Genomic DNA, 12,320 nt, shown 5'->3' on the forward strand with positions numbered 1-12,320 from the left:
GGACTGGACAGCTGCTTGTTTGAAACTGGGCCACGGATCGGTCTGCTTATATTCCGATTTTACTGGCACGATTTTTGACAACTGCATCTTGCTGCACTTATTTCAATGGCTAGAATCGGGAACTAGAAAAACAACATTGCTGTAAGATTAAATTTAAAGCTAGGACTGGCTAGTCTCCCTCCTGGCACGTGTTGCTAAAAGGAATACATTTAACAGTTAAGGTAAAAGAAAAAAAAAGACAGGAGGAAACTTGAGGGACCTTTTGAGATCTGGAGAAAGCAAGGAACCTGTGGACTCCATGGATCTCTACTGCACGGCCTTAAAAAGAAAGTGACCATAGCATGGGACCTGCAAGGATCTTGGTTTTAATTCCTGCGGACCTCACGGATCCTGCTTACTTACACCACATATCCTCATCTTACCCCCCCCCCCCCCCCCACTCCAGAGGGATTTGTGAGGTCCAAAGCTTAAAAGTGAGGATCTCTGCAAACCCCATGCCATAGCTGGCCAGGCACTTTTAGGACCTTGGGGGCTGTGGCTTTTAACTTCTACCCTCGCTGGTTTATTTTCTGTTTATGGTTGGGATTGCTGGTGCTGAATATTGCATGAATTTCTTGCTGTCTCATCCTCGCTCTCCCTTTTGTTGTGCCCAGCTTTTCTGAAGCCCAGTGCCCCAAATGCCTTCCACCTAGAGGCCCTATGGATCCTGTGGAGCTAAAGTGCACAACATTAAAAAGAAAGTAGCCATGGCATGGTGTCCGTAGGAATCCTTGTTTTAACTCCCCACAGTGGCATAGTAAGGGGAGCAGACCACCCCGGGCACCATCTGTGTGTGTGGGGGGGGGGGGGGGTGTGCAAGCATCTCTCTTCCTTTCTGGCCCCTTGCGTACCTCTTTCAATGTTTGCCAATGTGAGCAGCATCTTTTACTTATGGCTCGCGCAAGCCTCAACTCCTTTCTGACATCACTTTCAGGTCATGAGACAGGACATGACATCAGAAGGGAGCCGAGGCCAACGTGAACAGCAGGTGGACCATGCGCGCGCCAGCGAATGTGTCAAGAGGTACTGTAGGATGGCATTCAAGCATCAGGGGGAAAAGTAGGGTAGTGCACATCATGGTGATGCTAGGCACCATGGGTGCCAATCTCCCTTGCAATGCCACTTCTCTCGTGCCCTGCTCATCGCTCTGAAGTAAGCAGATTTTTAAGGTCTTGTGGTAGAGATCAGTAAGGTCCGTGGGGTTGTTTTACCCAGTCCCGTCCTTTTGCTAAACTGTGGTTAAGCGCTTGTGTGCTGCTACCCCACAGTAAATTTTCCTATCTGCACACATACACTGTGCAGTAACATAATTTTTCAATATTTTCTCTACGTTGGGGGATGGAAAGTGGGTGTGACCACTAATCAGTACGTGATGCATTGCCACACACGAATCGATTAGCGCAGCATTAGCACATGGGCCCTTACTGCCTATAAGTGTCGGTAAGGGCTCACACACACCAATGGCAAGATTAGCACATGGCCATTCATTAGGAGAACAGGAGTGTCAGCCACTTTCTGGCCGTGGCATAAGTGGCCTTGGTGTATAGAAGCCACACGTAAGTGGCACACTTAGGCCACTTTTAGTAAAAGGACACCTTAATAGCAACAGTAAAAACAAGGACAATTCTCAGGGACTGTTGCTGTTTTTGTAAAGGTGTGGGATGTATACAATTTTGAATCAGGAGTCTGAATTAGAATTACTTCGTTAAAATAATTATACACATTTAAAGACAAGGGTACAGATTTGTTTTCATAGTTTTGAGTGAATGATGGACACATGGCCCCAATTCCCCCCACCTGAACTAGGAGGTAGGAATATGTGTTATCTTCAAGTTCCTTTATGGAATATTTGACCCTTCAATACCTTTATGTTGGAATATTACTAAATCTTGCTATTCAGGGATTACACAGATATACAAATTATCGCTTCCCTCTTCTAGAGGACTTAAATCTGTTGGGAAGCTTAGCAAATCTATGGCGTTTGAAATTTGGAATAAACTTCCTGACTCTGTTAGATTGATAGGTCAGCTACAACAAATTCAAATAATAAATCAGAGATGTCAACTCTCCCAAAGTATAATTTCCACATTTTGAGTTGACACAGTATCTAAAGTTCTAGTGAATTTTACAGTGCAAGTAAATATGATGTGTCCTTGAAGCAATGCTGACAGGGTAGAAAGCTCAAGAAAGAGGTAGTCTGGAATCACAATTATCCCAAATATTGAGTTTCTTAAAATAAAATTGCAATTCCGTGGCAATGCTGGCAGAACTAAGGGGATAATAAACTTTCAATCTAAGCCAGCTAGCAATTGGCTGTCTCTTTTATCTTGGTGGTGGGGAAATGTTCAAGGCAGGAGCCAATTAGCTGCTGTTTTGTAAATTAGACTATTATTTTATCCAATTCAACCAACTGTAGAACTCAGAAGGGGATTTGAAAAAAAAAAAAAAAAAAGTCTGTTAGGTGAGGGAGTAGTGAGATACTTGTGTGGACAAGGGCCTAGACCTATCCTATAAGAAAATGGAAATGATTAATTGAAAAATGCAGAGATATGGTAAGCAATAGAACGGGTGTACTAGTAAATAAAAAACAACGAACAAACTGCAGGCGATGTTTATTAAAACAAATAAAATGCAGTAAAAAGTAAAACTTATTACCAACCAAGAGACCCGACATGGTCCGTGTTTCGGATAACACACCTTCCTCAGGGGTCCATGGTGGTTAAGGTGTAAAACAAAGCTGCACAAAAGATAACAAACAAATGCCTATATAAAGCAAATGTAGACAAGCATATACTATGCATGTCGGGTCCCTTGGTTGGTAATAAAGTTGTATTTTTTACTGCATTTTATTTGTTTTACTAAACAACGCCTGCATCTTGTACATAGCTGCAGTTTATTTGTTGTTTTTTTGCTTGCTGCTTGCTTCACTGCAGACTACGTTGGATTTTTCTTTTCTTTGTACTAGTAAATAAGACATTAGTGAACCCTCCATAAAATGGGACGGGAAGGGGGTAATTTAATTGTATCTTATCTCATACTCTTAGTACTTCAGTGAATCATCACTTGGTGGAGGAAAAGTAACTAAGGTGTCCTTTTATGTGAGGACCCAGAGTAGGGGTAATGAAACAGAGAGCCACAGTCAGAAAGGGCTAGACTCAGCAAGGATCCAAAGGACTGAAACCTGCAGGGCCCTCTTGGCTCCAGTCTGAGAAGGAATCATGACTGCAGCTGAAGTGAAGATCTACCTAGTATTTGATAGCTACAGTAGATCTCAGTTATCTGGCACCCAACGCGATTGGTGGATACCAGATAATTGTTTTTCTGGTTAATTAAGTGTATTAGAAACCTCGTCTAACACACTCTCAATTCTCCTTCCGCGAAGCACCAGTGGTACTGAGGTGCAAAGTCCTCCTCCCTCTCTCAAGCCCCAGAAGCAGGTGGCACTACTGAGCCACAAACCCTTTCACTCCCTCTCTCTTCCTTACCCAAAGCGTAGCAGGAGGCAGCTTCAAAACATGCTGCTTGCAGCCAACCCTGGCAGTGCTTTTCCCTTTGATGTGTCAGAAGTGATGTGTCACAGGAAAGGCCATGCTGGAGCTGGCTGCAAGTAGTCTGTTTTAAAGCTGCCTCCTGACGACCGCTGCCTTTCCTTTTGGGTAAGAAAGAGAAGGATGTAGTGAGGGAGTTTGCAGCTCAGGCAAGCCGCCTGCTTCTGCCACGAAGGGGCTTGAGAGAAGAAGAGGGCTTTGCAGATTAGGACTGCTGCTGCATTGGTGCTTCGGAGAAGGAGGGAGAGGGGGGATTCAGAGCTGCTTTGGAGCTTGAGGGAGGAAGCTTTGCAGCTCAGGACCACTGCTGCACTGGTATTGCAGGAGGGTTCGTAGCTGCTTCAGGGCTTGATGGAGGATTTGCGACTCAGGGCACTGGTGCTTCAGATCAGGAGGAAGGTGGGATTTGCAGCTAAGGACTGCTGGTACTTCAGGGGACTTTTTTTTCCACCATCACTTTTTTTGCCTGTTGTGTGAGTCCCAGTTAACTGAGACTCTACTGTATATATTTTTGACATTAATGCAATAAGAGAGTTAGGATTTGAATCTAAAAAGCTAAAAGTACTAATTTGCACAATTTTGCACTTAGAGGGGGTAACCTTATAAAGTATTCCCCAACTGTAAATCATATTTTTAAACTATGGAACAAGGTTCTTATACAAGCTAAGTTTGAACAGTCACATTTAAGAATGCATGTTGCCATGCTTTTATACACAGGTGCCATTTACAGAATTTACCCCAATCTTGTCAATCACACTTCGGCACCTATTATAGAATCACACTTAAAACTTAGGCAGCAGTAATGTAGGCCAGGGTTTTAAAGACCTACGTTATTAGAGAATCGTGCCTAGCCACACCTAAGTCCTCCGCCCCTAAGCACACCTGCTTTGGAATTAGGACTATCTTTTGTATTATCGTGCCTAAGAAAATAGGCACCCATCACCCAATTAATATATTTTTAAATTATGAGTGTAATAAAGAGCTCTTAATTGAAGCCAATTAAAGTTAGGCACCTACTGTAGAATCCCATTCCCCCTCCCCCAGTGCACAGATGTTGCCAAGACATGGTTCTGGAGGCCTCTGTTCCCTTTAGAAAGTAGTGAGGTTGTTTTTGTCAAACATTTCTCTATTGACAAGGCAGAGGAACCGATGGCTCCATTCCCCTGTTGGCCACAGTGAATGCCCATTACATTTAAGCAGTTCCACAACAGGCACCTATGTTGCTTATATAACATTCATAAAATTAGTGCCTATTTCATATTTGTTTTTGTACAACTCTGGTTGCCTTGTAGAGCAGACTGGATGGACTATACGGATCTCGCCATTTGCCATCATTTGTTGTGTTATTGTGTTAAAAAAAAATGCATCATCCAAAAATAATTTTATCTAATCTGCGGTTTAGAAGAAATATTGCTATATAAATAAATCCCAAATATGTATTGCTTGGTTAGAGTAAAATGTGCTTTATAGAAAAAAAAAAATAGACCTGAAAGTAATTATACACCTAGGAAAGCTATAAGCAAATATATATCAAAATTTATATAATTGTGTTAGATGACATTATGTATATTTGTATATAATAAAAAAGTATATTAATTTACAGCATCTTTCTGGCACAAACTAATCTTAGCTGCAGTGTGTTGGTCAGTGAATAAGGAAACTTTTTAAAATTTACTGTTACATTTGTATAGTAATGTTTACATTCACTCTATCTGTATATTCTGCAGGTTCCTTAACTGTCTCTTCAAGGTACAAGATCATCTCTAAATATTTAGCCATATTTATCTATCAGCCACGGAGAAGAGAGACAGGAAAATTACAATTTTTTTTTCTTTTTTACTGCCAGCTTTGCTCTAGAGCCAGATTTATAATTGACTTAACATTCCTTAGCTTCTGTCCCATGTTTTTTTTAGCCTCAGGTGAATTGTTGAAGTGCTAAGAGTCATGGGAAGAATTTCAGCCATTTCAGCCTGCCTTCAACAGCTGGAGCGGGCTACTTGCCTGCACAGTAACAAGGACTAACTAGTCTGCTTTAAGACTGTAACCCAGATTGCTTAGTTGTAGCAAGCTGTTGTGCTGATTGAAATACCTTAATCACATTACATCATCTAATAAAACAACACTATAATTTGCCAAGTTCTCTTTCTCCACCACCACTCTTCCGGTACAAAATGGAAGAAAAATCAGGTATAAGGTTTACATTATATTGACCATTTCAAAGTGTATTTGCCTGTAGTCATCATATTGCTGTAGTGTTAAATGCATTAATTTTAATAGCAAACATTTTGGCACATCCATATGGATAGTTTTACAGTACATCATCCACTTTATATGCACACCAGGTATAAAATGAACTCATTTTTGCATTATGATCCTTATTTTTAAAACCATAGCTAAAGTAATATTTTAATTTTAACCACATTTTGGTGTACATTTAAAAAATGCTTGTTGAAGTTATTAATAAAGATATAAACCTGAACCTACCATGTTGTCACAATGACTGTTACTGTGTAATTCTTAAGGCTATATTTTTGAACAAACTTCTATCCTAGTCCAGAGTTGTTAAACTTGACAATACAAACACAATTTAAGCCTTTTATTGCTATATGAAGGACAGAAATCACATAACAGGCACCATTCAAAACACAGTGAAATTTAATAGCACAGTATTGTTTTCAAGCATTTAAATATGATCAGGTTTATACAAGCAGAAAAATTACCATTTCAGATGCTTATTCACATTCTGCATAGGCCACCCAGCCTAGTTTATAAAGTACACAAAATAGAAAGACAAGGCATAAAAAGATAAAGCACACAAATAGGTGAAAATCCATAAAAGCACGAAGATCAATTTTTCATAGATGCTGTGGATCCGTTCGGAATCAGTATATAAATATTATCAAGGCCCACATCATCCTTGTAAGGATCATGTAAAAACACTAATACTTAAGACTGCACTGACATATCGGATTTAAAAACAAAAATACAATAATCTGTTTCCATACATGGTTTGGTTTTCTGCAGGACTAGAGAAACATCCAACAAAGCCAGTGTCTGTGTGCAAAAAAAAAAAAAATCAGAACTTCCTAAACAGCAGCACTAGAATTTTAAAAAAAATAAATTAGTTAACTTTTAAATTACAGACAAAATATTAAGATCCTCTTTTTCTGATATTTCTTAAAAGGTGTTTACCGGTGTGAAAAGTTTCTGAAATCTGCTAACATAAGTGAAAATATTTAAAATTTATTGATCTTTGGTAAAAGTACATGCGGATATCACATTAACATTGCATGACTGGCTAATAAGAGTACTCCTTTTTTTAACTGGGTGCTGGGTTCAGATTCCGCTGACACTCCTTGTGAAGTAGGAGTACGCCACTTAATTCGCCATTGCCTCAGGTGCAAACTTAGGGGTCCTTTTATCAAGCTGCGGTAGGGGTTTAATGCACGTAATACCGCGCATTAAACCGCCTGCCGCGCTAGCCACTAACGTCTGCATTGAGCAGGCGTTAGTTTTTTAGCCGGCCGCGGGGGTTAGTGCGTGATGAAATGTTCGACGCACTAACCCCGTTAGTGCAGCTTGATAAAAGGACCTCTTAGATTGTGAGTCCTCTAGGACAGTGTTTCCCAACTCTGTCTTGGAGGACCACCAGCCAGTCAGGTTTTCAGGATAACCCTAATGAATATGCATGGGGCAGATTTGCATGCATCCATCACCTCCTGTATATGCAAATCTTTCTCTGCATATCTATTAGTGCTATTCTAAAAATCCAACTGGCTGGTGGTCCTCCAGGACAGGGCTGGGACCCACTGTTCTAGGACATATAAATACCTACTGTACCTGAAATGTACCTCACCTTGAACAACTTCTGGTAAAAGGAGTGAGCTAAATCCAAATCTAATAGCATAAGAGAAGCTAGGACTGTAGACTCCCACCACTGCCTAAGGCCCAAATGTAACCTGCCTTGAACTAAGACAGGCATGAGCTAAATCCAAATCTTTCCCACCCCAAAATCTAGTCTACCCATTATTTCCTACTATTGTGTTATTATACTGTGGCTGATCTTGGTCTTTCCCTTTGTCTTCTTTAAGAAGAGCTCCCCCCCCCCCCCAGGTACTTATTCCAGATTTTGACTCATTATTGTTTTTGCCTCTGGAGCCCATTACATTAACTCGTCATCCTTTCCATGAAGAAATGTTTTCTAATGTTACTTCTGGAATGTACTGCCTCAGAGCCTCATATGGTAAGCTCCCTGGTCTAGAAGTAGACTAGCCTTTCCATTGTGAGAAGTTAGGGTATTTTTTTTTTCTTTTTACATTTCAGAAATACAATAAAAAGGTGCTAGGAATAAGAACAAAGGAAAAAAAAACAACAACCCAGGCCAGAATCAGCTCAGACACAGTAATACTTTGACATATAGTTTTAAAAACAAAAATACTGTTTCATTCCAAGACTACTACTGTTTAAAAGTATAAAAGGTTTCTCCTTCAATAAAACATGAACTTTTAAGGTTTGTACTTTTCAAGCTAAAATTTTGTGAAATTATGTGAATTTGTAAAACACAAGCCTGAATGATGTAGTTGTGAAGAATTAGCTTGAAGGCCAGGGAGTATAAATCTTTTTAGAAGGTACAGTAGATACACTCGTAAGCATGTAACTTGGGGGAGATGGGTATGTCCTTTCACAGAAGCTCAGGAAGGGTGTGCTATCTCATTATTCAAATACATTTAAAAATAGGCTGTAGCACAATCCAAATGAGAAACTGGGCCTTGGGGGTTTTAATGATATTTTAATTACAAAGAAAGAGTGGGGAAGGAACTGAACACATCAACCTGAGATGAAGTTGAGTTTATTGAATACAATTAGTTTTTTTTAAATACAAAACATAAAATGACCTATCTGGCATGTGTTCCAGACCCAACACGGTCTGTGTTTCAGCTTCGAAAAGAAGCTTGCTTCAGTAGTACAGATGATAATCCAGTAGATGGTACTGTATTAAACGCCTATAGTTAAAACCACTATATATCAAAATATGAAATACTAGTGACAACACTGGTAAGTAGTACCGTATCGCTCAAGAGCTGTGTGGCTGCACGTACACATACAGCATGAATGCCTTATTGGACAGACTAGGTGGACTATATGGTCTTCATCTGCTGTCATATACTATGTTAACTTCCCTTAAATAAATATATTAATGAGTGGAAGGGTTCTAAGTAGCAAGAGAGGGTTGGTAGGTGGTTGAATGACAGGTTTTGATTGTTGGTGTTCTGCCTTCTTTCCATTTGGGTTGTGGGGAAATTACAGCATTTATATCTGTATATATAGATAGATAGGAAGAGTGAAGATATGACAGCAGGAGTTGGAAGGCTATTTTTGAGGGTAATTGGATTTATGGGAAGTCACCTGATGAGAGTGAGTTTGCCTAAGGTTAATTATATATATATTTTAAATGAAATAGATCTGTATGTGCAAGTTTCTAAGCAGAAAAATATATGCCCTAAATTTCTTTCAGAGGCCTTGTCGAGGAAGTGGGTCTTTAATACAAGGCACCTGCCTTTGGTAACAAACACAGACACCTGGACTAAGCTTTCCAGAATGAAACTGACATTGAAAGGAATGGATCACTTCTCAGTGTTGTCACCAAAATCCAAGCACATAGTCTGGGCTTTGAACTGAAAATGGTCATTTTGTGGCTGGAAGTGAGAACATGGTATATCTTGTAGGGGGGGGGTTAAAACTCCACTTGAAGCAAGTTGTCCCTCACCACCATTGTTACTTTAGCATTACACCTGAAAAATAATAGTTAAGCTAAAAGTTTATAGGAATGAAGCAGAAGAGACTTCTGAAGGCCTGTTATTGCTTGTAAAGTAGCAAATTAGTATTGTTTTTACAGTTTCATGTGTGTTTATATTTTTTAGACTATTGGAGAATAAGGGACTGACTTGTTCCATTTTAATGTTTATATTACTTGTAGCATTATTACACCTACTACTATTTTGAGTTACTATTTTAAATCAATTTATATTAAAAAAGACAAACACACCACAGCACTTTTCACAAAAAGGACTAAGGATCAGAATCAAAATAGGGAAAAGGCTCAATGCTACACCTGTTATATCAACAGATACAGGGATCATTGTGAACCAGGAGAATAACTCCTGCAGTGCTATGTCGCAATAGTAATTTCAGTTGTGCTGCAAAGATTTCCTTCTTCATACTCTTTAATAGACAAGGGCGATGACAAATACAAACAAAAAAAGAAAAGTTTACACACACGCATAGGCCTGGATTCTATATAGGATGCAGATATTGATAGCCGCCTAAAAAGTGGCCACCAATCGCGTGTCAATCAGACAACAGCCCCTATAAAGAATTGTGCCTCTGCAAAAGATAGACACCAGAAATGTAGGCCAGGGTTTTCCAGCGCCTGTCTTTGTTCTGAATGGTGCCTAAGGTCACTTCCAGCATTAGCCACGCCCATAGTGGTGTTAAGTGGTCAAGTAGGCATGGATTCCAGCTCCTTTTTTTTAGCTGCCCGTAGGAGTTTTAATTTTACTATTTTCTGTTTTAAATGGCATTTCTCGATTAACTTAGGCACCGCTTATATAATATCCCCTGTACTCAATATGTACAAAACCCACTAGCCTGATACGCATGGGCAGAAGGTTTGCTGAGGAAATATGGTCAAAACCAGAGACAGGGACCTAAGAGGGACAGGTTCGACCATACTTGCAGTGCATATTAGTAACTAACACAGTTAATGTGTTATTTTACTGCTAGCCATGTTTTATGCATTGGGACCCAGATGCTATTAACATATGCCACTTCTTCAGTAATTATCGTGAATCTGCAACACCTGGCACTAGAGATGGTCATACTACTGAGCAAGGTTTTTCACATATTGCCCTACTCAAACCACCAATTATTGTTTATATACCACTTATATCCTAAGTGGTTTTACATTCAGGTACTTTAATTTCCCTATCTGTCCTGGTGAACTCAAACTATCTAGTGTTCCTGGGGCAATGGGGGGATTAAGTGAGTTGCCCAGGGTCACAAGGAGCAGCGAAGGATTTGAACCCACAACCACAGCGCCACACACTCCCCTTATTCATATAAAAACCATCCGTACGTCTCACAGGTTGCCCCTGGCTGTCACTAAGGACTGATTGTTGCACACCTGTTGGGCAACATTTATTAGGTCTTGTTAGATGCCATCGACTAGAGACTCGATACTATCACCAAGTTTTCACGGTACATGGGCTTGTCTTGCCACTGGGGCGTGTGTGCACCTGTGAAGCTAAGCCGTCAGTAGTTTTCACTGGCAGCAGGTCCTCCCAAGGCGGAACAGGTTTCATCAGAGATGTCAGACTAAGGATGTACCACCTATTTGGGCAGCAGCAGATGGGCAGTGTTGGAGGCGGAGGATCACGTTTGATGCAACAACATCGAATTTATATTGCACAGAAGAAAGGACCGGCCTTCTAATTCTGTATTCTGCCATGAAAACTTGAAATCATTATTAGGTTTTACTGTTTACTATATACAATCTCATAACAGTGATCAGGACATACAATCCAACAGTGTGTGCTCTTTATAAAATTTAAACTCTTATGGTGCAGGTAACTAATGACAAAAAAGGGTCGTAACAAAAAAAATTGGAATTTTGGGTTTTTTTCAGTTAGACATCTTCCATAAAATAGTAATGGTAGCTCGATAATGTATAAAAATAAATCATGACTCAGTTTGATGGTTAAAAAAAAAAAAAAAAAAAAAAGACTTCACCATGCCATCCCCATTTACCTGTGCACTGTAGTAGTTCATATAAATATGAGTGACTAGGTGAGCTTCAATGACTGAAGCCTATGAACCATCTAGAACCTTCGATAGCAGCCAGGTGAGACTATACTAGTATACACTAACTTGTGAAACTGGGTGCACTGATCACCTCTTTGTACTCTTCACTATCTTTGGAAGTGGCAATCTAGTGCCTCATATTGAGATACCCTACCCCAGTAGTATCACACACCATTGAGAGTAAATTTTGATCTGTGCACTGAAGCTATCACAATACACAGGGAAAATTCTCAAATGAGCACATAATATTGTGAAGATACAGCAAGAAAAACAGTTACATCGTGCCAAACTTGTTTACAAGCACAGTATGGCTGGGAGAAAGACACAAATAGTTGTCCTCTGTTCTGGGGACAGTCATGCTATAAAAACATGTCTTCAGGGGTCTCCTCAACTCATAGGTGTTGCGCAGGCATGGTGTATGCTACTGTCACTACTGTGTCCGAGACCAGAGGATGAACTGCATGAGAAAAAATATATGAAGTGAGGAAATTGGTTTTCACAACACACTCAAAGCCTGAGTAACAGAGGAGAACTTTAATTATCTCCAGTCACAAAGAGACACAGGAAATTTGGACTTTTAATTAGCCATTTGGAGTGCAGTTGGATTTTTTTTTAGCTAGATAATTTAAACGCAAATAATTCAAGTCTGACTAAATGAAATTCACATAATCAGAATGCAGATAATTGAATTTCTACTGCATTCATTAATTCAGTGTGGAGGTGTGTGGAGACTTCTGAGATGAGCTGTCACAGCTCAATAAAATCTCAGTCAATTAATTTTTTCATTATCTTAGTATTACATCAACAAAAGCAATTTTATATTAACACAGAACAGAGAATGAACAAATACATAACATAAAGAAAAAAAAAATT

General features: G+C 39.7%; 1 protein-coding gene across 2 annotated transcripts in view; it reads right to left on the minus strand.

The window, feature by feature from the left end:
• Positions 1 to 7,307: 7,307 nt before the first annotated feature.
• SNX10 (sorting nexin 10) overlaps positions 7,308 to 12,320 on the minus strand; it is a 132,467-nt gene continuing 127,454 nt past the window's right edge. For both annotated transcript variants that reach the window (XM_033930791.1, XM_033930790.1), the window contains exon 7: positions 7,308 to 11,904. In XM_033930791.1, the coding sequence (XP_033786682.1) occupies positions 11,835 to 11,904 (70 nt within the window). In that variant the 3' untranslated portion in view covers positions 7,308 to 11,834. The remainder of the gene's footprint in view (positions 11,905 to 12,320) is intronic.

This window comes from Geotrypetes seraphini, chromosome 2 (genome assembly GCF_902459505.1).
Source record: "Geotrypetes seraphini chromosome 2, aGeoSer1.1, whole genome shotgun sequence".
Classification (NCBI taxonomy): Eukaryota; Metazoa; Chordata; class Amphibia; order Gymnophiona; family Dermophiidae; genus Geotrypetes; species Geotrypetes seraphini.